This window comes from Oryctolagus cuniculus, chromosome 13 (assembly GCF_964237555.1).
Source record: "Oryctolagus cuniculus chromosome 13, mOryCun1.1, whole genome shotgun sequence".
NCBI classification, from domain to species: domain Eukaryota; kingdom Metazoa; phylum Chordata; class Mammalia; order Lagomorpha; family Leporidae; genus Oryctolagus; species Oryctolagus cuniculus.
Genome location: NC_091444.1, coordinates 16974498 through 17001209, shown reverse-complemented (window position 1 = coordinate 17001209; position 26712 = coordinate 16974498). Strand labels below are relative to the sequence as shown.

The following is a 26712-nucleotide window of genomic DNA, read 5'->3' as shown; positions in this document are numbered from 1 at the left end:
TGCGTGTGTGTGCGTGTGTGTGTATGTGTGAGTGTGTGTGTGTGTATGTGTGTATATGTGTGTGTATGTGTGTGCGTGTGTATGCGTGTATATGTGTGTATGTGTGTATATATATGTGTGTATGTGTATGTATGTGTGTGTGAGTGTGTATATGTGTGTGAGTGTGTGTGCGTGTGTATGTGTGTGTATGTGTGTATATATGTGTGTATGTGTATGTATGTGTGTGTATGTGTGTAAGTGTGTGTGTGTATGTGTGTATGTGTATTTGTGTGTATATGTGTGTGTGTGTATGTGTATGTATGTATGTGTGTGTGCGTGTGTGTGTATGTGTATGTGTGTGTGTGTGAGTATGTGTATGTGTGTATGTGTGTGTATATATATGTGTGTGTGTGTATGTGTATGTATGTGTGTGTGTGTGCGTGTGTGTGTGTGGCGGGGGGGTCTGGCTGCACCACCGCCCTCAGGAAGGCAGAAGGACCGAGTCCCTTTCCCTGCACTCTTTTTTTTTTTTGACAGGCAGAGTTAGAGAGACAGAGAGAGACAGAGACAGAGAGAGACATAGAGAGAGAGAGAGGCAGAGAGAAAGGTCTTCCTTCCGCTGGTTCACCCCCCAAATGGCCGCTACGGCCGGTGCTGCGCCGATCCAAAGCCAGGTGCCTCCTCCTGGTCTCTCGTGCGGGCCCTGCACGCCTCTTAGATCGGTGTTTCCAAACCCTTCTCAGCAGAGAAATCACAGAAGCCCCAGCAGTGGGGCTGGGCAGTCTCCCAGCAGGCGGGAAAAAGGCGCAGCGCCCCTGCACATTTGAAACCCAAATGACACATCTCTGAAGGGACGCTTGCCTGGCGGGTCCCTCACATCCTTTCCTTCTGTAACCTTCAGAATGTGAAAAAAGCCCTTAGGCCCTCATCGCCACCACCCACCCCAACCCCCCACCCCACCACCACCCACCCTCCCGGCTCAGCCTGAACTCTGGGGTTGAGGTTCACCGGACCCTGGCGCCACCCCCGCCTCCTGACACTCTTTCCGCGCCCACTGCTCAAGCCAAGAGGCGCTGCCAGGCTGGGGTCAGCAGAAGTGTTTATTGAGGGGGCACAGCCACAAGGGAGATTCTGGGGTGCTCGGGCCAGGATGCAGGAAGCCAATGCATGGCCACAGGCTCGGAGCCCCCCTGTCCAGAGGGAAGGGCCAGGACCGCGTCCAGGGAGAGTCCTGTGGCTTCGGGAGAGGAGGCAGTCACCATCTTGGGCAGGCTGATGGCTCAGTTCGGGGCAAGGTCCAGGGGGCCACGTGGGCATTTCACACCAGGGCCAGGTCCCGAGACTTTGGGGAGCTGAGAAAATGAAAATCACAGTTGATGGTGACTCATGGCGAAGCCGGCGCAGCTGCAAGGTGAGCGCACAGTCATCTTGATCGCTTGGTTGCCAGGTTCTGTGTATCAGAGAGACGCCAGAGGGTCTGACTTGCAGCACAGCCAAGAGGGGGACTCCGCGGGTCTGGGTGGGACCTCGTGCTGCGCGCTCCAAACCACTTCCCTTCTCTGCTCCGCGAACCCGTCGGCGTCCAGGCTGCTGTCTGTTCCATCTCCAAGGGCCTCAGGCTGCCAGAGGAAACTCAAGTAGCTTGCGGGTCTGGAGAAGGCGACCCCGGGGAGCTGAGCAGCGCAGGCGGGCCCGGCTGGAGCCGCCACACAACGGATCCTCCCGGGGCGCCGGCGCCCGCCCCCACCAACCTCCCCGCGGCGCCCGGCTGCACGCACCTCCACCGGCCCGGGGAGGCAGCTACAGGACGCACGAGAGGGTGCTGGCGCCGTGCGGCCGGCCCCAGAACACCGGGCTGTCGTCTCTGGAGAGCGAGGAGGCCGAGCTGACCCTGCGCCCCCCGAGGCCCGCGCGCTGGCACAGCCCGTGCCGGGCCCGGGCGCGGAAGGAGCGGTCCAGCAGGAGGTAGATGACCGGGTTGGCGCAGCTGTTGACGAAGACCAGGCAGGTGGCGACGGCGAGGCCCCATCGAAGCGCCAGCAGCAGAGGGCAGGGCAGCGGGAGTGCCCCCAGGCGCGCCAGGTGGAAGACGGCCCGCAGGGCGCCGAAAGGCAGCCAGGAGCCCACGAAGGTGCTCTCCACGGCGAAGATGATGCGCAGCGAGTTGCTGCGGGCGCGGCCCACGTGCGGCGGCCTGCGCAGGCGGCGCGAGATGCTGCAGTAGCAGAAGACGGAGACGGCCAGCGGCAGCACGAAGGTGAGCAGCAGGAGCAGCAGGCCGAGGCCCTGGAAGGCGTCCGAGGGCTCCTCCCCGCACTGGCTGCCCCCGCCGCCGGGCAGCGGCTGCAGCCCGCGGTAGACGAGCGCCGGCAGGCCGGCCAGCAGCGCCGCCGCCCACACGCCGCAGCAAGCGGCCAGCGCGCAGCGCCGAGTGCGCAGCGGCCGCGCGTCCAGCAGCCTGACCACGGCCAGGTAGCGGTCGACGCTCAGGCCGGCCAGCAGCAGCGCGCCCGCGCAGCGCGACGCGGCCAGCGCGAAGCAGCTCAGCTTGCAGAGGCCCTCGCCGAAGGGCCAGCGGCCCCCGCGCGCCGCCGCCGCGGCCCACAGCGGCAGCGTGAGCACCAGGCCCAGGTCGGCGGCCGCCAGGTGCAGCACGAAGGTGTCCACGAGCCGCCGCGGGCCGCGCCGCCCGGCCAGCAGGCACACCACGAAGCCGTTGCCCAGCAGGCCCACGGCGAAGGCCGCCAGGTAGAGCGCAGGGATGTAGGCGTAGCCGTAGGGCAGGTCCCTGGAGGGGCACAGCTCCAGCTCGGCCAGCGCGCCCGAGCCCGAGTAGTCCCAGGACACCGGCGCCCACCCGGGGCTCCAGGGCTCGGTGGGCTGCATGGCCGGCCGCGGGTGTGTGCGGGGCAGCCGGACCGACGGAGGGCGGCGGCGGCCGAGCAGCAGCGGGGCTTGGCGCTGTCTCCCGGGCCGGTGCCCAGCACCTCCCTTCCTGCCGGCTCGGCCCGGGCGAAAGGGTGGGGCGGGAGGGGCGGGCTCCTGTGGTAGAGATGGGGGCCTCGATTTGGGGCCGACCTGAGGGGGAAGGGCAGGGACCGGCTGGGGGGCTTCACCGCTGCCTTCTGCGTGGGAATGGGTGCTGTGGGGACGCTGCCCCTTCTCAGCCTGGCTGTCAGTGGGAGTGGGGGCCCACCGCGTCCCCTGCTCGGAGCTCTGTTCATGAAATCAGGGTCTGCTGTCAGGTTTAGGGACTAAATAGGAGCCCGGGAGCCCCCAGCTGACCTCAGTAACCCCTGAGGACTCCTCAGTTTTAGAGGTGAGGAGACAGACCCGGTGGTGGCGCCTCACCCTCCCTCCCACCCCCCTGTCCCGTGGGAAAGAGAGTCTGCACATTTGGTATGCAAGGGGATTGGGGGTGGGGGGAGGCCTGCCTGTGGCGGCCAGAGCTGGGCTCCGGCCAGCGAGGGTGGCATCCCGAGATGCGGCTGTATTCAGCCTTCAGCATGGGGGTGGCTTGTGCCCAGCTCATGTCCCTGGGGAGCCCCATGCAAGGGTTTTAGGCCAGAGGGATGGCTTCAGGCTATCCAGCTGCAGCACCAGGGACCGAATCCGGCCCTCCCTCATCTTCCCGCCCCGGGTCTGCAAACCCTCCCTGCTCAGCTCCACACAGGACACCGAGGTAAGCTCAGTACACAGTACAGGAGATGGCACCCAGGGAAACACCCGCTGAGCTGTCCCAGAGCTTGGAGGGCACGGGATGCCCCCGGAGCCAGGGTATGGAAGGATTCTTGGAGAGGGAGAGGGAAGTCTCCTCGAGGGGCTGGGGCCCGGGGAGAGGCCGGGGAGGGAAGTTAGGGCTTCCTCCCGGAGGAGTACGTGCAGGCCCGCCAGCCGTCCCTCCTGTGAGATGTGTGTTGGTATTAATGTTGGGGTGCATGTGCCCAGAATCTGCCCCCTTGTCACTGGGAGTGACCCGGCCTGCTCTTGAAAACTGTAGCCAGGTTAGCAGTGTTATTTGACTCGGTCCCTACTGGGTAGCAGGCACTGTTGCAGGCATTGCTACAGATGGTATTCTTTTTTTTAAGGTTATTTATTTAATTGAAAGGCAGAGACACACAGAGAGAAATCTTCCATCTGCTGGTTACTCTCCAAATGGCCACAAGGGCCAGCACTTGGCCAGGCCAAAGCCAGGAGCCAGGAACTACATCCTGGTCTATGTGGGTGCAGGGGCCCAAGAACTGGTACCATCTTCCTCTGCTTTCCCAGTGCATTAGCAGGGAGCTGGATTGGAAGCAGAGTTCAGAAACGGAAAGTTGGGATTTGAACCAGTGCTTCCATGGGGTGCCAGCATCACAGGCTGCCGCTTAACCCGCTGGGCCTCCGTGCCGGCCCAAGATGCCGTTCTTGAGCTCAGAGGTTCACACACAGTAAGTGCATTGGCCAGCGTACCAGGGATCCAACCACAGGAAACGTTAAAAACAAAACTTAGTGCTTCGAGAAGGGAGTGATTCCTTCTTACCCAGAGTGAATCAGAAATGGTTTCCCAGGGAGTGACACTTGACATGCGTTCCAGGAAGGAGTTCAGGATCAAACACGAGCTGTGGAAAAGAGGGGAAGAGGTGGGAGTAGGAGACGGGAGGAAAGTTACAAGCACGCCAAGACGAGTGGGAAGACGCGTCCTGGGACAAGCAGTGCCTGGAGCCCCGGCTCACAGGAGGTGGCAGCACGTGAGGCAGGGAAGCCCGCTGGGGCTGGGTCGTGGAGGGATCTGGTTTCCCTCCGTAGGTAGTGGGGAGCCACTGGAAACTGAACAGATCAGACCTGCAGCTTTGAGAGGGAGAGGCTCAATCAGGGGGCTGTTGTGATTATCCGTGTCAGTAGTCGGTTATGGGCAGTGAGGATGGAAAGGAGAGGATCTACCCAAGGGGTCGTGGTCGGATCACAGGTGCCAGCAGAAAGGCGTGAGAGATGGGCCTGGGGTTTGTCTGTTTAGGGCCAGTCTGGACGCCGCCCCCCTCATCAAGGCTGGGGTGGGCCTGTGTGTGCGTGGATTCTGTTTGAGGTTGATTCGGGCAGGTGATGAAACAACTTGTGACCCAAACCAGCACGTCCCGAGGGTGGAAGAGGCACTGCCGTAGTGAAGCTGGGTCATAAGCCAGGACCGGTCTGGGCTGCCAGGGACGAATGGTCAGCACAGCTCGAGGTCCCTCGGGCCTTGGAGGCCCCCAGCAGGGAGCGTCCTGGGGAGCTGGGGGGTGTCCAGGCCATGAGCAGAATGGGGAAATACAGGCCAGAGAGGCCGCCACTTCCGGGCCTGTCTGTGGGTATTGCAGCCTCCAGACGGGGGTCTCTCCTGAAGACCACTCCCCTGGTGCGTGGGGCCCTCATCCTGCTGGAAGCCCAGCAGGGCCAGTGCTTGGCGGAGGCGAGCCCATGCAGTGAGGGACAGGCCACCTGGGCATCACTTCCCCTCTGGCACCCCCAGGTCTGGGGCTCGGAAAGCCTAAGGGATCCTGAGAGCCGGAGGTGCCAGGTGAGACAGAGGGATGGGGCGAGGCCAAGAGAGGAACAGAGGCAGGCGGCTGAGGGGAAGTAGAACCAGGTTGTTTGTTTGAAAACACAAAGATTCTGGCTTCCTGGGCCCGTGGTCACATACCCAAGGGAAGTCTGTGGCCTCGAGCCTTCTGGGGAGTTTTTCTGTGCCGGCCTGGGTGTGGCGGCCCTTCCTGAACTTGGCCTCTGTGGGAGGAAGCAGCAAAGGCCGAAGCCAGGGCCCCTGGGCCTGGTCTCAATGCCCAAGGCCGACTCCAGGAGACGGCTCTCTCCTGCCCCTCGGGGGTGTCCCCGCAGGCTATGAATGGTGGTCGGGGTCGGTCACCCTGAGAACCCTGGCCCATCTGCGGGGTGTGAACAAGGCAGAGCAAATCTCCCCCTGCCTCCACCCCACCCGGGGGCCGGCTCCCACCCTCTCCCTAACAGGCACCTGGCCGACTATTGGGTCTGTCTTGCCTCTGCGGGCTCATCATCTCCTCAGGCTCAGTGGAGCGTCTCTGTCCATCACAGTGATTGGCACAAACCCGAGAACAGAGGAGATACTTCAATGATAAATCCCCAACGCGTTGAACCAAATCGCTTCCTGGCTGTATTTAAGCTCTTATAATCTTTTTTCCAGTTTTAATTTTTCTGTACAAATAGCCTTATGCTTTAGGCAACAGGTTTTTGCTTTTTTTTTTTTTTAAACAAATATTTATTTTGAAAGAGTGGCAGAGAAAGGGGAGAAACAGAGAGAGAGAGAGAGAGAGAGAGAGAGAGAGAGAGATCTTCCATCGGCTTGTTCACGCCTCAGATGGCCACAACAGCCAGCCCTGGGCTGGGCAGTCAGGAGCCAAAGCGTCTCTCGGTCTCCCACGTGGATGGAGCAGCCCCGTACATGGGACACCGTCTGCTGATTTTCCCAGGCCATTAGCTGGGAGCTGGACTAGAAGTGGAGCAGCTGGGACAGGAACCTGCACATTTGCTTCTTTCTGTTCATCATAAAAGCCATTAAATCACATTATAGAAGAAAAGTCACTCCAACACAACCATGCTTCGATGTTTGGTGAATTTCTTCCAGCCAGTGAAGGAAATTTTCAAAAGTAAATAATTGTATAAAATAAATGTATAAGCCCATTGTTCTTAGATCCTTCACATTGCAATTCAGAGCTTCTCCACGTATGAGTGGCTTACAGGAGTTTGTGGAATGAGGTATGCACTTAGCCTAGGTGTCAGGATCCCCTGTCCCCAGCAGAGAGCCTGGGCTCAGTAACTGGCTCCAGCTCCTGCCTAGCTTCCTGCTAGTGCAGGCCATGGTGGGCACTGTGACAGTTCAGGGGACTGGGTCCCCGCCAGCCTACTGGGAGACCTGGATTGTGTGCCCAGGTCTTGACCCTGGCCTGGCCCCAGCCACTGTGGGCATTTTGCAGGTGAATCAGCGCATGGGAGCACTCTCCCTCTCTCTCTGCCAATCTAAAAACAATGTGTTGTGGAGAAATGGAACTAAGAGATAATGCAGGGGTTGGCGCTGTGGCGCAGCGGGTTAAAGGCCTGGCCTGAAGCACCGGCATCCCATATGGGTGCCAGTTCGAGTCTTGGCTGCTCCACTTCCAATCCGGCTCTCTGCTGTGGTCTGGGAAAGCAGTAGAAGATGGCCCAAGTCCTTGGGCCCCTGTACCCACGTGCAAGACCTGGAGGAAGCTCCTCGCTCCTGGCTTTGGATCAGCACAGCTGTGGCCGTTGTGGCCATCTGAGGAGTGAACCAGCGGATGGAAGACCTCTCTCTGTAATTCTGTCTTTCAAATAAATAAAATCTTTAAAAAATAAAAAGATAATGCAAACTTTCATATGTATTTTTTGACACCAGTTTCATATTTGTAACTAGAGTGTACACAGTTTTATAACCTGTTTTTTTCAATACCAAATAAATACACAATTTTCCATGTTGCTTAATTCCCTAAATCCTTAAATTTGGACATTTAGGTTGTTTCCTAATGCATTTTTGTTGTTATAGAACTAAATAATAAATAACTGAATTTATGATTTATTTTCTCTTTCTTGCTTTCAGTATATAAATCCCTTGTGTAGGCCAAAGCTGTGAGAACTTTCCCTGTGTGACACAGAGGTTTACTCTGAGGTCCTTTACAACATCAATGACATCAGATGAAGGCATTGGGTTCAAAAAAATCTCGCTAGAGATATCCCTGAGTGAGATATATATGTATATATTTCATTTTAATGAGTAATGAGGAAAAATAGTACCTCATTTTAATTTGCATTTATTTGGTTACAAATAAGGTGGAAAAAACCTTTCCATATTTATTCCCTCTTATGTGAACTGTCTAATCATACCCTTCACACATTTGGCTGTTATCATCTTAATTATCTAATTAATTTGTATGAACTATTTATTGTGAGATAAGTCATGATCCCATTTGATTTGGATATTTCCCCTTTTTTCTTAGCTATTTTTATTGCTTTATTTTTACATATCATATAGTCATATTTGTTGCTATTAGCAATTTTAGAGGTTAGAATGCTACTTCTCTTTGACAATGTGAAAACATTCAGTTCTGTGTTAAAAAATAACTTGCTTGGGGCTGGTGTTGTGGCACAGCAGGTTAAGCTGCTGCCTGCGATGTTGGCGTCTCATATGGACACCAGTTTGAGTCTCGGCTGCTCTACTTCCAATCCAGCTCTCTGCTAATGCTCCTGGGAAAGCATCAAAAGATGACCCAAATACTTGGGCCACTGCCACCCACATGGAGGCCAGGATGGAGTTCCAGGCTCCTGGCTTCGGCATGGCCCAGCCCTTGACACTGCAGCCATTTGGTGGGCAAACCACCCATGGAAGATCTCTCTCTCCCCTCCCCCCCTTTCTTCTGCTCTCTGTAACTCTTTCAAATAAAAAAATTCTTAAGATTTATTAATTTATTTGAAAGGCAGAGTTACAGAGAGGCAGAGAGAGAGAGAGAGAGAGAGAAAGTCCTTCAGTCGCTGGTTTACTCCCCAGATGACTGCAGCGGCTGGAGCTGGGCTGATCCCAAGCCAGGAGCTTCCTCCAGGTCTTCCATGTGGGGGCAGGGGCCCAAGGACTTGGGCCATCTTCTACTGCTTTCCCAGGCCGTAGCAGAGAGCTGGATTGGAAGTGGAGCAGCCAGAACTCGAACCGGCACCCATATGGGATGCCAGCACTGCAGGCAGTGTCTAACATATTTTTGTTTCCAGATTTCTATGTAGCTTTCCTAACACCATTTATTAAATATAAAATATATTTTTAAAACCTTGCTCTTTGTGTTGTGAGTCAAAATTATGTTTCTTATGTCACTGTGTTTATTTTTGATCAGTGAACAGACTGATCAGTGGTGAGAATGAGGCTTCAGGGCACTTTTTCTTGATAGCTGTGTGATGTTGGACCCCAGTTTCCACAGGTAAGAGAGGGCAGAATAGTATCTCTGGGGTATGGTGAGTATCCAGCTGTGGAGACCCTGGCCCACACTGGGTCTGAGTGCGTGGGCCCTGCCACATCCAGGGGACCACCCTGTCCCCTGCCACACCCACTGCTCGCTGCTTCTGCTGCCGCCAGGACATCACCGGGCCTTCTTGGCACATCTTGGCCGGTTGTGAGTGTTCTGGAGATTGTACTGGAAACCTACTGGGGCCCCTCCAGGCTTGGCCACTGTGGTTCCGTGGTGGGTGTCACTGTGCTGGTGAAGTCCACAGGTGCCGATGCGGCAGAGCCCCAGAGCAGACACACACGCTGCGACGGGGGAGGTGGCAGTGACTCGAGCCCCGAGCTCCTCCTGCGAGTCCGGTGTCGCTGTGTCCACCCCTTCGCTTGGTTAGTGTTGAACAGAGACTGTGGAGTCCTCTACTACAAAGGCACTCGGAAAGTTACGGAAAATGAATTTAAGAGATAAGTTAATTTGTTACAAATGATCCTTGGAATCATGCAGAGGGATCTTCAAATTGTTCATGGAAAATGCAGTTTTTATTAAAAAAAAAAACAATGTGTGGATTGCAAATTTTTTCTTTTGTGTTCAACTTTGTTAATTCCGTTTCCCACAAGGTTTCTGAAGTACCCTTGTACCACTGACTGGCTACCAAGCTGAGGTTTCATGGACTGCAGCCCATTACGACCAGCGTGGGGTGTGTGGGTGTGACTGTGAGACTGTGTGTGTGTGTGTGAGACTGAGTGTGTGTGTTTGTGTGTGACTGTGTGTGTGACTGTGAGACTGTGTGTGTGTGTGTGTATGTGACTGTGTGTGTGAGACTGAGTATGTGTGTGAGTGTGTGTGTGTGAGACTGTGTGTGAGACTGAGTGTGTGTGAGTGGGTGTGACTGTGAGACTGTGTGTGTGTGAGACTGTGTGTGTGTGACTGAGTGTGTGTGTGTGACTGTGAGACTGTGTGTGTGAGACTGAGTGTGTGTGTGTGACTGTGAGACTGTGTGTGTGTGAGACTGAGTGTGTGTGTGTGTAACTGTGTGTGTGTGAGACTGAGTGTGTGTGTGACTGTGAGACTGTGTGTGTGAGTGTGTATGTGACTGTGTGTGTGTGTGTGAGACGGAGTGTGTGTGAGTGGGTGTGACTGTGAGACTGTGTGTGTGAGATTGTGTGTGAGTATGTGTGGTGTGACTGTGAGACTGTGTGACTGTGAGACTGTATGTGTGTGAGACTGAGTGTGTGTGTGTGTGTGGCTGTGAGACTGTGTGTGTGTATGTGTGTGTGGGTGTGACTGTGAGACTGTGTGTGGGTGTGACTGAGACTGAGTGTGTGTGTGTGTGACTGTGAGACTGAGTGTGTGTGGGTGTGACTGTGTGACTGTGAGACTGTGTGACTGTGAGACTGTGTGTGTGTGAGACTGAGTGTGCGGTCTATGGTAGAGAGGAGCTGTTAGAGGACAGGAGTTTGCAGCAAAAGCTCTTGCCCCAGCCCTGAAGCCTCCCCACCCAAGGGGTGGTTGGCACACATGGGGCAAGGGCCCCACCCCGTGTGCCAGAGGCCCTGCAGAACGTTCCAGATTTCAATTATTTTAGAAACTTTCAGGTACTAAATAGGGTAGCTGCGGCAGGGTACCATCTGAGCGAGAGGTGAGCGTGGGCTCCAGCCCACACTGCCGCGGGCATGACTCAGTGTGAGAGCCTCGTGGCCTGCAGCTGTGCGGTTATCCCAGGGTCCCATGCACCCCAGCTGTCACTTAGGGAACATGGGGGAGGCCAGGGGCAGGGGTGGAGGGTGGAGGGCAGAGTGCAGCTTTCAAGGGAAGCGATGCCAGTCTTCCCCCATGCAGGCTGCTCAGGAGGTGCTTTTAAAGGCAAAAAGCAGACCTAGCAGAAACGTAAGCAACGGAGAAGCTCCTCCATATAAACCTGGCCCCCAGAATTTGTTGGGAAGGGAAGTACTGTTTTCTCTCTGCAGTACTTATCCTGCCTGAGGATGCCTCTCCTCTGCGACTTGCCACTGCTCTGTGTGAGCGCACACGGAGGCCGTGCATGCTCTGGCTGCTGAGCTGGCAGTGGCGGTTTCTTGGCGCTGGTCCCTCCCCAGGGCAGTGCTGCTGCTGGGGGAGGCAGGCTCCTCGGGTCCCCAGGCGATGGGGCGTTGTACTCGCGCTGGACGCAGCGCTCCCTCTCCAGCAGCTTCCACGCCGGCCGGCGGAGAGGCTGAGCCACGATGCAGACAGCTTTGGTTCATGGCCGATGGCGACAGCCTGCCTTCTACCAAGATGGAAGCAGGTCGGCCTTTCTGAGGAAGACTGCACAGGAGCGACCTGGAACACAGGATTAAGATCTTCAGGGCCCAGGTGTGGGAAGTACACTCCAGTCAACAGCTCACCCCCACCCTCCCTGCAGTTCAAAATAAAATGCGGGACAGCGGTGGCGTCAGGCCTGCTGGTTAAGACAACCGTGTCCCATACTGGAGCACCTGGGTTCGTGCCCTGGTTCTGTTCTCATTACAGCTTCTTGCTAGTGTGGATCCTGGGAGGCAGCAGGTGAAGGCTCAAGTTCTTGGGTTCCTGTCGCTCACACTGGAGATCTGGACTGAATTCTAGGCTCCTGGTTTCAAACTGGCCCAGGGGCCTGCGCTGTGGCATAGCAGGTGAAGTCGCTGCCTGCAGGGTTGGCATCCTATATGGGCACCGGTTTGTGTCCCGGCTGCTCCACTTCCGATCCAGCTCTCTGCTATGGCCTGGGAAAGCAGTGGAAAATGGCCCAAGTCCTTGGGCCCTTGGGCCCCTGTACCCACACGTGAGACCCAGAAGAAACTCCTGGCTTCAGATTGGCACACCTCTGTTGGCACAGCTCCGTTGCTCCTGGTTTCAGATTGGCCGTTGCAGCCAATTGGGGAGTGAACAGTGGATGGAAGCCCTCTCTCTCTCTCTCTGCCTCTCCTTCTCTCTCTGTGTAACTTTCAAATAAATGTTAAAAAAATTAAATACTTAATAAATATTTCAAATAAATAAAAATATTTTTAAAAACTTAGTGGAAGGGAACCAGAAATTAAGGGTAACCTAGTAGAGATCAAGTTCAGATCAAGTTGTGGATTCAATTTTGAATCCTGGATCAGAAGTGGGCGGCCTTTTTTTTTTTTTTTTTTTTTTTGATTTATTATTTGAAAGGTAGAATGACATAGAGATCTTCTGTCCATTGGTTCACTCCCTAAATGGCCACAACATCCAGGTCTGGGCCAGACCAAAGTCAGGAACCAAGAACTCTATCTGGGTCTTCCACATGGTTGGTGGCAGGGGTCAGGTACTTGGGCCATCTTCTCCTGCCTCCCCAGGCACATCAGTAGGAAGCTGGATCGGAAGCAGAGCAGCTGGGACTTGAATTGGCTCTCCAACTTAGGATGCCAGTGTCTCAAGTGGTTGGCTTAACCCTCTGCCTCACAAGGCTGGTTCCAGGTAGCCCTCCTTCCGTGTGTGTGACAAATGTTTACTGAACACCTATTATGTTGAGGAGTAAGAGTCCAAACACAGTCACTTCCTACTGCACACAAATAGATCTATGGTTCCCCTCTAGTGAGACTGCGTGTTCCGCTTCTTTCGCATCTGGTAGGAGTGGACTACAGAGAAGCAAAAAACAGACCACTGCTCAGAGAGGCTACAACACTTGAGCCCTTGGCTAAGAACATGGGAGGCGGGAGGGTGCAATTCTCAAACAACTGTGTCTGCTGTCTCTGATCATACGGCAGAGCCTTAAGCCTTATAGCCACGATGTCTCTTCAATTCAAAATTTGTTTGCTTGAGGAAAATTAGGCTGTGGCATCTGCTTGGTTAAGGTAAGCCTCAAGTTCTTTATAAAGTCAGTTTTAATCAGACAATTCAGTACATGAACTTGTGGGAAAAAAGAAACTTGCTGCTGGGGCCGGCCCTCTGGCGCAGGTTAATCCTCTGCCTGCGGCGCTAGCATCCCACATGTGTGCTGGTTCTAGTCCCAGCTGCTCCTCTTCCAATCCAGCTCTTCACTATGGCCTGGGAGAGCAGTGGAAGATGGCCCCGGTCCTTGGGCCCCTGCACCCACATGGGAGGCCCAGAGGAAGCTCCTGGCTCCTGGTTTTGGAACAACTCAACTCCAGCCATTGTGGCTATTGGGGAGTGAACTAGTGGATGGACGACCTCTCTCTGTGTCTCTCCCTCTGTGACTCTACTTCTCAAATAAATGAAATCTTTAAAAAAGATAAACTTACTGTTAAGTGCTGATCTGTTACTTTTGGTCTGTATCTGTATTACAACATAATGTATAAGAGTGTTTCAAAAATTTGTGGGAAAATAGAAGTAAAGCATAATGTGTATTTTCCACAGTCATTTTGAAGACCCTGCATGTTGGTTTTTTGTCAAGACTGTGACCTGGCCAGCCCTCTGGCATCTAAAGAACTGTTTCTCGGGTGTAGGTGTTTGGCCTCGTGGTTATGACATCCGCATCCTGTATGGGAGCGCCTGGGTCTGTGTCCTGGCTCTGCTCCAGAAAATGGCTTTCTGTTAGTGTGGACGGGGGAGGGGCAGCAGCGACGCCACCCACAGGGGAGCCCTGATTGAGCTCCTGGCTCCCAGCTTCGCCTGGCCCAGCCCCCGCTGTTACAGGCGTGTGGGGAGTGAACCTGTGAACGGGAGCTGTTTGTCTCTATGCCTCTCAAATAACAAACAAAACTGTTTCTTGGGTAATATGAGCAATCTGTTATCAGAATTACCTTATTTTCACTTCTGCAGTTTTTCCATTTGTCATCTTTAATGCATCTAGATATTCAAGAGTAAGTGAGCACACCAGTATTATTTTGGCAGTTGCTGTATTGATGCTGGTTACGTCTTGGGCAAGAGAACAAAATCCACTTTAACCACAAGTTCTGTTTTCCCTCAATGGTTAGTACATTACTGACTAGGACAACTCTATGCCTTTCAGTAACAGCCACACTGCAGTGGGGGAAAACTGCGCCATGTGGCACAGTGCAGGGGTTGTTATTTTTTTAAAGGTCTATTGATTCGAAAGGCAGTTATTGAGAGAGGGGGAGACACAGGGAGATCTCCCATTTGCTGATCTACTCCCCAAATGGCTGCAACAGCTGGCGCGGGTCTGATCTGAAGCCAGGAGCCAGGAGCTTCCAGGTCTTCCATGTGGGTGCAGGGGCCCAAGGACCTGGGCCATCTTCCACTGCTTTCCTGGGCACACTAGCAGAGAGCTGGGTTGGAAGTGGAGCAAATTAGAACTGGCACCCATATGGGATGCTGGCGCTGTAGGCAGTGACTTAACCTACTATGACACAGCACCAGCACTGGGGGATTATTTTTATTTGAAAGAGTGACAGAGATCTTGCATCTACTGATTCACTAAATGCTAAATGACTGCAACAGTTGGGACTAGGCCAGGCTAAGGCCAGGAACCTGGAACTCTATCCAGGTCTCCACATGGATGGCAGGGGTCCAAGTACTTGTGTTAGGAAGGCAGACACTAGCCTGTGTATGAGGGGCCGAAGGGGAAAAAAATGGGAAACATGTTTGGTTAAATCAAGGATGGTACCAGCAGCTCTTTGAAGCATGCCTCCAAAGCAGCCCAGCATTTATACATCACAAATCCTGCCCTTGTCTGATGATCTTATAGGTGGGGGTCCTAGTGCTGTCCTCCCACCTCCCAACCCCAGGGGGATTTTCCAGGCCTGGTGCCAAGGAGGGGTGTTACATCTGATATCACTGGGCAATAAAGTCCCAGGAGGAATTTCACACCCGGAAGGTCCTCTGGGCAGCGAGGACTCTGGGAGGAGAAACAATAGCTAAAGGTGTGCCCCCAACCCTTGTCAACCGTCTAGATACAGGCTAGGCCCTCAGTTCCTTGCCGAGTGGCCCAGCTGACCTGTCAAGTGTACTGCTTCATTAAACTTCTCTAGCTCGCTTACGGCCAATCTGTCTCGTCTGTATTCCTTTCTTTTGGGGGTCAAGAGCCTCTGCTCCAGCTGTCTCTGGTAACTGAGACCGTCATCACTGTCTTCCCGGGTACAGTGGCAGGAAGCTGAATTGGCCGTGGAGAAGCCAGAACTTGAGTCCACACTCTAATATGGGGTGGGTGTGCACTAAGCGGTGGCTCAACTGGCCGCGTCCCGATACCCGCCCCTAGAGAAGGGGACTGGCAGTTGGAGGCCTACACCCCAGGCAGGATGCTGCCACTTACCAGCCGTGAGCACCAGGGACAGATACTAACCTTTTAAAGCCTCATCATCCTCATCTGTAAAATGGAGAGTAAATGCCTCCCTCCTGAATGAGAAAGCAAATCAAAGAAAATTTCACATTAAAAAGCAGTGTTCAGATGGAGTGTTTGTTCTGGGGTTGACAGCCACTTATCACTGCAGACTACACATGCTGTTCTGTGTCCTGTAGCCCCAGGATGCCTCCAACACTAGGCGAAGGGAGGCACAGCTTCAGTCACCTAAGACAACAGACTGGAGTTAGGAATAAGAAAACACATCAGTAGTCTGGGTATTACAGTGGCTTCAACATGTTTTTAAAAAAAAAAACAACAAAAACCCTGGTGAGTCTTAAAACTCATTTGCTTTTATCCTATTCAATGGAAAGTAGATAAATCACTTACTCTTATTTTTCTGACATACACATCAGCCACTGTGCATGGTGGTATCTTTAGCTACAAATGGCAGAGTGATATGAAACGCATGCCCAAAACCAGCTTCTGCTGTCAAAGTTCCCCAGTCCTGGAAGGCCAGGAAGCCCACAGGTGCAGAGAGCAGACGACTGGGACGGGATTCCAGATCTCTTTATTTGAAGAATAACTCTGACATACCAACCCACGCACCACTATCAACACTCATAAATTTATAAAAAAAAACCCTTAATAATACACGTTTCTTTTAAAAGCAAAACTTCCATTTAAGTAGATACAGATCCGTTTTCTTTAGCATCTATCTACACCTTTCTAAGGGATGATGGAACCTCAGATGGTATTACAGATGTTTTATAATTTCTGATTCTTAGGCCATGGCATTACAACCTATGTTCTCTGTTTTTTTTTCCCTGTTAACTTTTTGTGCAGACACTTATCAAATAAGACACTGGTTCCTGTTTGCTACAAATTAATTTTCCTTCACCCTAGTTAAGAACCATCAGTTGCTAGATCAAGGAAGTTTTTTTGAAAGGCAGAGAGACACAAGATTGTCCATCCACTGGTTCACTCTCCAAAGGCCTCTAATAGCCACGGCTGTGCCAGACCAAAACCAGACCAGGTTTCCCACATGGGTGGCAGGGACTAAATCACCTAACCCCATTATCCGTTGCCTCCCAGGGCGTACATCAGCAGGAAGCTGGAATCAGGAGTGGAGCCAGGTCTCAAGTCCAGTCACTCTGAAACAGAATGCAGGCATCTCAAGCAGTGTCTACCACTGCACCAAACACCCACTCCATGGAATATGCTTTTGAAAATTAAAGCACAAGGGGAGAGCTCTTGACTTGACTGCAGTACCTATCTCTGCCTCCTGCTAATGCGCATTCTGGGGCAGCACTGATGGCTTAGTAACTGGGTGCCTGCCATCCATGTGGGAGACGTGAATGGCCTTCCAGACCTCTGGAAGCTTGTCCCTGGCTACTACAGACATTTAGGGGAGGGATCCAGCAGATGGCAGTATGCTCTCTGGTCTCTCAAGTAAATAAATAATTTTAAAATGCAAATTAAAGTACTAGAAGAAATACTGTGGAGATGTAGCTCAGTCTGGAGCATGAGTGTTCTAGCAAAAGGTCCCCAGGCAGAGAACCACACTTAGGCCTCGCAACTGCAGACAGTTCCTGAGGTAGGTAAGTACGCATGGCGATTCTAATTCTTCTTGGCTGTTATCAGACTGCTTTCTTCTTAACTGTTCTGGTCTGTTTAAATATAACCAGCAAAATCATAGTAAACTCAGACAAAAATGATCAAGAACTGGCTTCCTATTGCTCTGTAGATTAGTGAGTTCACTAGCTGTTTAATTTTAAAGACGTAGAGCATTGATTCCGGCACAATTTACTTAACCAAAGCATAGCAAGTTAATATAAACAAAATTAAGTAAGATGAGCACATTTCACATACCATATAGACTGTGCAAGGGAAACACAGAAAGTTAGATTTTTTAACACTGCCTCGTATGAATATTCAAATTATTAAATTTAAAAAGATTAAGGGATAGGAAAATATATGAGTTGTCCCAAGCTCAAATAATTTTGATAAAAAATACATTTCATGCAAGAAACAGAAAAGTAGTCATTTGGTGCCATGCTTTTATTCAAATGAAAGGGGAAAAACTACACTGTACCAGGAAATAGCAAATCTGACAGTATTTTACAGCACAGCATCTTAAAAAAAAAAAACAAAAACCTGTAAGCAATGCTCTAAAGTGGACAGGTAAGCACACCATACACTGCACATTGCCCAACAGTGACCATGAAATCATAATTCAATAGCTGAATCTGGCTTCAAACAGCCAAATAAAAACTGTAACAGTCATCCTAAAACAAAAGTGAAAAACTGAGAGGAATGAAAACCTTTCCAAGGCTGTGTCAAATAGAAGACTCTTACAGGCTACACTGGGAACCATGAAAAGTGTTTGGCAAGTTAACTGAATAATTATCTCAACAACTTGACCTCCAGTGATGAAAGCACCAATGTGTTTCAGAAGGCTGATGGAAATCCTGATTTCATGAAATGGCATATTTTTTTCATTTGTATAATTTTAAAAACATAATTCAAAAAAAGCTGCACCATAATAAAAAATTTGCAGAGTTAAAGAAATATATCCATATTCCTTTTGCATTAATAAAGTAAAATCTTATACTGAGAGCAATGAACTTTGTGGAAATATTCACATTCTACCTTTAGACATTATGGACATTCAATTCAGTTGCTGGACACATCCCAATTTAAGAACAAAGGATACTCCTGTTTAGTTTTAAGTAGCTCCTCCGTTGTCTTACATCCAATTTTTCTTTATTTAATAGCCAAGTAATATCAAAGAAATTGCTTTGATAAGGGACACTAATTGAACAAATTAAGTAATGTAAAATGATGATTATGTTCTTTTTGACTGTTATTTACCACATTTTGATTAGATTTTTAAGACTAATCTTAATCTAAACATATATCTGACAACTGTTTCTTTCTAATTGTGATAGAAGTTGTGTCTGAAAGGTAAAATGTGCTATTCCCCATTTCAATATTCATATATTATATACACAATATGTATACACTTAAAATATAAGAGTTACATATCCTGGTCTCTTACATGCAGACAGCAGATCACAAATAGTTTTGAGCTACACATATATCTTGCACAGGTATTGGAAAAAAATCTGTGAAATTTTTTTTACAGTTTTAACAAATATACATAAGAACATAAATTACAGTAAAATATTGACAGCATTTGAGAAAATGTTGATAACCCAGATGCAATGATGCCTACGGGCCTTATAATAGAAAAGTACAGCTCAGGGACATCTCATTCCTATTCTTTTTTTTTTTAAATAAGTAAATACATCATATCAGACATTAGTTCTCTCTCTAAACACCTCAATTAGAGAAATGTACATATTTTCATCTCTACTTTCCATGAAAGAAAACAAACTACACATCTCATTTATGATACAACACTGTCTCTCCCCGAGTTTACACAGCTGTCACAACACTGAAACAGAACAGGGTCACATAATCATTCAAGTCTTTTCCTGAGAATGAAGTTTTCCCCCAACTAACCCTCTGGTATACATTGTTAAAGAACAAGGATCATGTAGAAGAGAATTCAAGTGTGTACTTAATCTAAGCTGCTCCACTTGAAAAGGATTAAAAAGAAGAACCCAATGTAAGTAAAATAATGTGAAGCTATCTTAAAATTAAAATGTAGCCCTTTGGACATGTTTAAAAATTCTAAATATACTTTTATATTATAAATATAATGTAGAGACCTCTTGAGAACTTACTTCAGGAAGTCTTACATCTTCAGACTGAAAGACTACTCTCAAAGTGTCATTCACTTCCACCAGCTTATAAAGTGACTTGCTTTAAAAGAGATAGAAAGCCTTTTTTTGTGAAAAGAACAATCTAAATTATTCTGAGTTGGCCAGAAGTGGCATAAAAACAGCACTGATTTAATCAGCAACTTCTGACAGCATATTCTTGGTTAAGCTCATGTGGTTTAAAGCAAACCTACTAGCAGCTCTTCACAACACCTCCTCTTATTTAATACAGAAACGTTAATACTTGAGTGATAATAAATATAGAGTTGTAAATACTCAGCAGAATAATTTTTGCAAATGCTCTAACACCACTTAAACATGAGGGTTATTGTAAAACTAAACACTAGTGTTTCTCTTAACATCATTAAAAAGGTGCAATTACTTCTGAAGGTATATTTCCTACTTTCATGATCTCCACATGAAACAAAATACAAAGGTACTTAGAATAAACCCCCAGGAGAGAAAATAACAAAACAGACCATCTGAAGACAAGCATGTACATTAAAAGGTTAGAAAACAAATAAAACACATAATCTGTAATCCTAGCCATGTCAACCATAAGTCCAATTGGTATCCATGAAAAGTCAGTGCTTCGATGTATGTAATACCAAGCAGGTGAGCCTCATAGCACATCCAGATCTCCACTGGTGAACCAAACTTCCCCTTCCTCTCTTGGCCTTTTCACCTAAGCCAGAATCTTCTATATTCCAAAATACTGTGGTTTAGAATTCCAGTTGTTCTTGACAACAGAGCTTAATGTCCAGTTTTTATTAATAAAAGTCTTGTTGGCAATTAGAAAGATTTTCTATAGGCAGGAAAGATGAAGTGCAAATTTACCACAAATGTTCTGAAGCAAATATTCCCCAGCTCCTATGCCTTAGTGGGTAAGAGTTTTTTGGGTGTTACTGGTCTTTTGGTCTGCCATAAATGGCTATGAATAGTAATTGCATCAACACTGGCAGACAATGTTTTAGCAGGTATGTGGCTGAACTGTTTCCTGTCAGAATTATATTTGTAAAGTCCCTCAATCATTTTTTTAGTGATCGATTTAGGGCCTATCCCGGTCAGTTTATTGATTTCTTCAGTTTCTGGGCAGTAAGTATACAGAGATCTGAACTGGCAGCCTGAATCCCGGAACAAGATTAAGAAGTTGTTGGCATCTGACTTCTCCATTTCCTTTAGGATAAAAAACAAAAACAAAATGAAATAACAACAATAAAATTTTGAATAGTTTATATAATTGGTCAAATTTTGTAATAGTATCTTAGTGACAGATCTTAAGGTCTATTCCTGGTCTTTAAATTTGCAGTCTTCTAGAACCCAATCTAAAATTGAACCAGCTCAGTCTAATAATTATGACAGCTCCTTACAGATCCCTTATATGCTGGTAAAACTTTAGGAGGCCTATGAGTGTATTTTCTTCTGAATTGACTGAGAAAATTCTTACAGTTTTGGGATGTTGCCAAATTTAACTTTTGTGTAAACATGCTTACCTCCAGTATCTTTTTCTTCTGACCTTCGTTTACTTTCCCAGCCAAACAGCAATGAGCTAAAGCATTTTGAATTATGTGCTTATTGGATTTCGCACTGGGTTCTTTGTAGAGCTTTGGTCCTGCAGTAAGGATTTAATAATAACAACAACTTTTCTAAGTCAGAAATAAATGCTACCATTTTTAAATAATGTACTCGTTCCTTCACCAATGAAACACTGTAATAGAAAACAAAATTCTGTCCTTGAAGGCCTCTTACTGGCTGCAGTCCAATCAATGCACTGTTTTGTTCACATAGAGATACACCTGAAGGAGGTTCCTCTGGCTTTTTGAGGAACAGAGAAACAGAGGGAGTAACGTGGAAATAGCTGAACCCCACACTTTAAAGACTGCAAGACTCACTCTAGGAGGTTGTATTAAAAGCCACGGAGTAGGGAGGAAAAAAGGGCCAGCATGAAATACACATGAAAATGCTCTAGCCAGTTTGAACCTCCATAGGCCTTTACGGCTTCTACTTCCGCTGGATCACAGGTGGATGTGGACAGAGACACTACCCTTTCCCCCAGCTTTTTCCCCATACCTGTTCTTCTCCTGCCTTTCCCTATTACCTCTTAATAAGTTGTTCACATTTCTTCTCATTTTCAATCTTGCCTCATTTCTGTACAACTCGTCCTTACCTACTTTTGATATGTGAGGCTGGATACCCTCCTAGATCCAATGCATTGTTCTTATCTTACTTGAAAGGCAGAGTTAGAGAGAGGTAGAGACTCCCCAAATGGCTATAATGGCTGGGGCTGAGCCAGGCCAAAGCCAGGAGCCAAGAACTCCATCCAGGTCTCCCATGTGGGTACAGGTGCCCAAGGATTTGGGCCATCCTTCGCTGCTTTTCCAGGCATGTTAGCAGAGAGTTGGATCAGAAGTGGAGCAGCTGGGACTCAAACTGGCACTGATATGGGATGCTGGCATCACAGGCAGCAGCTTAATCTGCTATACCACAATGCAGGCCTCATTGTTCTATTAGACTCTCTTAATAATTCTAGATACCTGAAATCCTAATCTTAGGGGGAGGAATTTGTGGATTCCAATCTTTTTTAGAGATTTATTTATTTGAAAGGCAAACAGACAAGGAGAGAGGGACAGAGAGAGGGAAGCAGGGCAGAAAGAGAGAGTCCTAATCCATTGGTTTACTTCCCAAATGGCAGCAATAGCCAAATCTGGACCAAGGTTGAATACAGGAGTCAGGAACACTATCCAGGTCTCCATGTGGGTGGCACAGGCTCAAATACTCGGGCCATTCTCTGCTGCCGTCATAGGTGCCTTAGCAGGAAGCTGAATGCCAGTGTTGCAAGAAACAGCTTAACCGGCTGTGCCACAATACCAGCCCCAGATTCTAGCCTTTACTCAGGACTGAAGACCTATGTACTGCAGCTCTGCTCCACTTGTGATCCAGCTCCCTGCAAATGTGCTTGGGAAGGCACTGGAGGGTGGTACACTGCTTGGGCTCCTGTAACCACATGGGAGACCTGGAAGAAGCACCTGGCTCGGCCCAGCCCCAAATGTTGTGGCCATTTGGAGAGTGAACCAGCACATAGAAGATCTCTCTCTCTCTCTCTCTCTCTGTGTGTGTGTAACTCTGCCTTTCAAATAAATAAATAAATAAATAAAATCTTAAATACAAAATTTCCTTAGACCCAATCCACCACATAGAAATGCCCAGCATTTTTAAGAGAGAAGCAGAGAGATGAGATGTAAGTGGCAATCACTAATTCTGTTTAGAAACCTATCTCACACATATGGGACAAGGCACTACACCTCCCTAAGTGAAGCTGTATCACTGGCCTGGAACTGCCTGAGGGTGGCCACCTGAGTTTACTATTTTCCTTCAATGATCTTTTACGTTTAGATTAAAAGGTACCCCAATAAGCCTCTCTTTCTTTACAGTCACAACTAGTGCCATCAGTATGTTAAAATGTTTCTCTAAAATATATGGACACAAACCTGTGTACTCTGTCCCAGAAGCCACTGAAGAAGTCGTTGATGCATTTTCCCAGTCTTTTTCTCCATTTCGACTGCCACAGCGACTGGGAGATAAGAAGCCCTCCACAGACTCTGATCTAAATAGTAAATAAAATATTTTTTAATATCTCCAAGAAAGAAACAATGTTTGGAGCACCAGAGGATAAATGTGAGCAGCAACCCAACCCAGCCTAGAGGCTACAAACAAGACAGCGATGGTGCTATCTTACTCATAGCTATAGTCCAACATGTGAGGCACAGCAGGCCTTGGTAAAGTGTTGAAAGACTGAATGTCTTCCATATAGAGACAGGCAAATATTGCCACAGTACGATAACACAAGATCAGAACTTGACGATGGTGACTGTCACTAGAACACTCTTTTCTGTTATGGGTTTGAGGTACAAGATAATGAAGTACTGAATTTTTGCTTCTAAACTATATCCTAGGAAAGACAGTACAAGAGATCTTTACTAAGTTATAGGCAATCTACTTTGGAATTATTCTAATGGGAAAAACTTTATAGTCAATGGGAAATAAGCTAGAGAGGCTGGTATTACATAGGTTATATATTTTCTATTTCTACCACGATTATCACAATCATATTAGCAATTACTGATGTATAATTATTGTTAATGTTTCATGTTATATAAACTGTCTTATCAATGTCAATAATTCTGAATTCTCAAATATAAATACTAAAAAATGAAAAGAACATTTTATATAATTTATTCTAGCAGAAATCTAAACAGTCCTAAGTTAGCAAAACATAAAAATCTGTGATTATGATTCAGTCATTCTAAAGTAAAAACACTACAGAATTTTTACTTAGGATTTTGTATAATTGTATAATCATACTTAGGATTTTGTACCATATTCTTTTCTATAAAAAATATTCATATTATGGATTTACCTTGGTGTCCTTTTGCCTGAATGCACACTCTCATTATCGCCTGTGTTCAGTGATGCCAAAGAAAGGCTAGAGACTGAAAAAACACGATAAATTCGTGATCCTGAACAAAAACAAAATTAGAAATTTAAAAGGAGCAACTAGTAAAGAGTCTGTTCATTAGCTAACACCAGCATATAAGAATTGATCTTCTACTAGTTTTTCTTTTTTCTTTACTCTTAATCTGAACACATAATATGCTTGCATGCATATATACACTATTTAAAATTAGCAAGGGACTCAATTTTAGGAAAAAATGATAAAATCCACTTGCTGTTACAAAATGAAAGTACTAGTATAAGATATGATACTATGACCCCAGAGAAAGAAAAATTGACAAAAAGAAAATACATCTAGGAATATCTAATTCCTAGGTAGAAAACTAATTTGTTAACTTTAACCAGTATCATATATCATCATCTAGAAGTTTCACTGACTAGAAAAGAGTTCTCAAACTGAATGTTATGTAATTTTTCCTCAGGTTTACAGTAACTATGAGAATTCTCTGAAATTTTCCATGGGGCACTTATTTTTAATAAAATCTCTTTAAAAAACAAGAGGATACATGTTGAATTTTTAAAAAAAAGATAAATTCTCTCAACTCCAGAAATTATCTTTGGATGTTTGCCTCTTTCTTTCTTTCTTTTTCTTTTTCTTTTTCTCTTTCTCTTTTTCTTTTTCTTTTTTTAAAGAAAAAGATTTATTTGAAAGGCAAAGTGACAAAGAGAGGAGGAGAGAGAGAAAAACTGATTTTCTATTGGCTGGTTCATTCCCCAGATGCCTAAAACAGGGCTGGACCAGCCAAGAACTCCATCTGGATCTGCCTTGAGTGGCAGGGGAGCTTTCCCTGGTGTGTTAGCAGGGAGCTGGAATCAGAAATGGACCCGGGCCTTGAACTTACACTCTTCTTTTTTTTTTTTTTTTTGACAGGCAGAGTGGACAGTGAGAGAGAGAGAGACAGAGAGAAAGGTCTTCCTTTGCTGTTGGTTCACCCTCCAATGGCTGCCGCGGCCGGCGCACCACGCCGATCTGATGGCAGGAGCCAGGTGCTTCTCCTGGTCTCCCATGGGATGCAGGGCCCAAGGACCTGGGCCATCCTCCACTGCACTCCCGGGCCACAGCAGAGAGCTGGCCTGGAAGAGAGGCACCGGGACAGAATCCGGCGCCCCGACAGGGACTAGAACCCAGGGTGCCGGCGCCTCAAGGCGGAGGATTAGCCTAGTGAGCCGCGGCGCCGGCCCTACACTCTTCTGATACGGGGATGCAGACGTCCAAAGTGGTATGTTAACTGCTGAATCCAATGTCCCCTCTCCACCTCCCCCAACATTTGTATTTAAAGAGCAAGCTTGTGAAATCTTTGATTTTATGTTCCTTATACAGATAGGTTTCTTGTGCATTTCATGCACATAGCACTTATCCTTACATTTACAAGTATGTAAAGGGTAGTTAATTGGGAGAGTATATTGGAGGGCAGAGTTCTCTAACAGGTTAGTATTTAAATTGGGTTTTTAGCATTCATGTTTGTTTTACTGAATATATGCAGGCACACATAAAAACTTAATTCATTCAAAACTCCATTTGTTCATTTTGGTTTTCCAAATAAGAAGCATGCATAATTTCAAATTGTGTCTCCAATTTAGTGTATCAAAGCACAATCAAGTTAGTGCACAAACCAAGCTGGTGTTTCTTTATGAACAGACTCTTCACCACATGTGGTATTACCTGGAGGACCTTTTACTGGTGTTTTGGGGGATTCAATATGATCTCTGTGAATAGATTTTGGCCGCTGCTTTTTTTGTTTTGTCACTTGAGGACGAGGTTTGATTACTGTATCCATATCTTCCATTAGTTTCAGTTGTTTTCTCCTCATATACTCCTGCCTAATAAATTCTCTGCGTGCTCTCTCATCTTCTTTCTTCTGACGTTCTTCCTCGGTTTTACGCCTAATAAATTGAATATGGTTAAATTCTTTATTCTGCAAACTAAAGACAACCGACACTGGAGGGGTTTATATATTTGATGTGAGAAGGAAGAAATAGCTATTTCAGTATATTGGGGGAAAATGATGCATTTAAAATGTACTTTAGATAACCTACATCATATACACACATACAAACACCCACGTATGTACCTACTGCTGAAATTATTTTAAATGAATGTTTCTGGAGAACTTAACTTTGCTATGCCTCAAACTTAAGGATAAAAAATGTAAAATCAGGTAATATTTTGGGAAAACAAATTAACTTCTAAAAAGCACCAAAGGCAGTATTGATCCAGCTCTCTATGTATACTGTAAACATCTCTGAAAAAATCCATTGATAAAAAATTAATAAGAAACTGTAGGAGCTGGCACTGTGGCATAGCAGGTAAAGCCACTGACTGCAGTGCCAGCATCCCATATGGGCACTGGTTTGTGTCCCGGCTGCTCCACTTCCAATGCAGCTCTCTGCTATGGCCTGGGAAAGCAGTGGAAGACGGCCCAAATCCTTGGGCCCCACCCCCATGCGGGAGACCAGGAAGAAGTTCCTGGCTCCTGGCTTTGGATCTACACAGCTCCGGCCATTGCAGCCAACTGGGAAGTGAACCAGCAGATGCAAGACCTCTCTCTCTCTGTAACTCTTTCAAATAAATAAATCTTAAAAAAAAAAAAAACAACAACAACAACCTGCATCCTTGAGCCCATATTCACCACATTTTTGCCTATGTACTATTAGTGCTCAGATGTAAAACTAGCACAGCAATTTCCTTTACCTTGTTTCCTCTTTCTTATGCTCCATTTCTGCTTCTAGCTGCTGTTTCCGGAGCTGAGTTTCCTTCTCCCTTCTTAATCGTTTCTCCAACAAAGCTGCCCGTTTCATTGCCATATCATTTTCTGCTTTTTGATCATCCTAAGAATGAATTTTATTGAAAAAGATGGAACATTTAGGCACCAATATTCTCTTTTTCAATGGCTGTAGTCACACTTTGCCATTACTCTGAACTATTACAACTCCATGTGGACATGTTCCAGAAATTATGAAAGAAGAACTAAATTAAAGTGGTAACAATTCTATCAAGAAACAAAGGACAGCTGTTCCTCTTCCAGTCCAGCTCTCTGCTGTGGCCCGGGAGTGCAGTGGAGGATGGCCCAAGTGCTTGGGCCCTGCACCCGCATGGCAGACCCGGAGGAAGCACCTGGCTCCTCCTGGCTTTGGATCGGCGCAGCGCGCCGGCCATAGCAGCCATTTGGGGAGTGAACCAACGGAAGGAAGACCTTTCTCTCTGTTTCTC

The 26712-nt window shown here is 47.7% G+C and overlaps 2 protein-coding genes across 12 annotated transcripts in view; both read right to left on the bottom strand.

The window, feature by feature from the left end:
- Positions 1-1066: 1066 nt before the first annotated feature.
- On the bottom strand, positions 1067-2967 carry GPR25 (G protein-coupled receptor 25). The gene is made up of 2 exons (XM_051821096.2): positions 1758-2967; positions 1067-1598 (listed from the first exon to the last, which is right to left on the bottom strand). Exon 1 carries the CDS (start codon positions 2863-2865, stop codon positions 1780-1782), a length of 1086 nt encoding a protein of 361 aa, XP_051677056.1. The 5' UTR covers positions 2866-2967; the 3' UTR covers positions 1067-1598; positions 1758-1779.
- Positions 2968-17247: 14280 nt separating this feature from the next.
- CAMSAP2 (calmodulin regulated spectrin associated protein family member 2) overlaps positions 17248-26712 on the bottom strand; it is a 120092-nt gene continuing 110627 nt past the window's right edge. For 9 of the 11 annotated variants that reach the window (XM_008268680.4, XM_051821088.2, XM_051821087.2 and 6 more), the window contains 6 exons: positions 26194-26330; positions 25165-25385; positions 23407-23506; positions 22478-22593; positions 20483-20601; positions 17248-20165 (listed from right to left, as the gene is read on the bottom strand). In XM_008268680.4, the coding sequence (XP_008266902.2) occupies positions 19860-20165; positions 20483-20601; positions 22478-22593; positions 23407-23506; positions 25165-25385; positions 26194-26330 (999 nt within the window). In that variant the 3' untranslated portion in view covers positions 17248-19859. The remainder of the gene's footprint in view (positions 20166-20482; positions 20602-22477; positions 22594-23406; positions 23507-25164; positions 25386-26193; positions 26331-26712) is intronic. The other 2 variants (XM_008268683.4, XM_002717673.5) reach the window with 1 other exon arrangement.

Excerpts from the sequence above, each read along its gene's own strand:
- GPR25 (XM_051821096.2), bottom strand. The coding sequence starts at position 2,865 with ATGCAGCCCACCGAGCCCTGGAGCCCCGGGTGGGCGCCGGTGTCCTGG.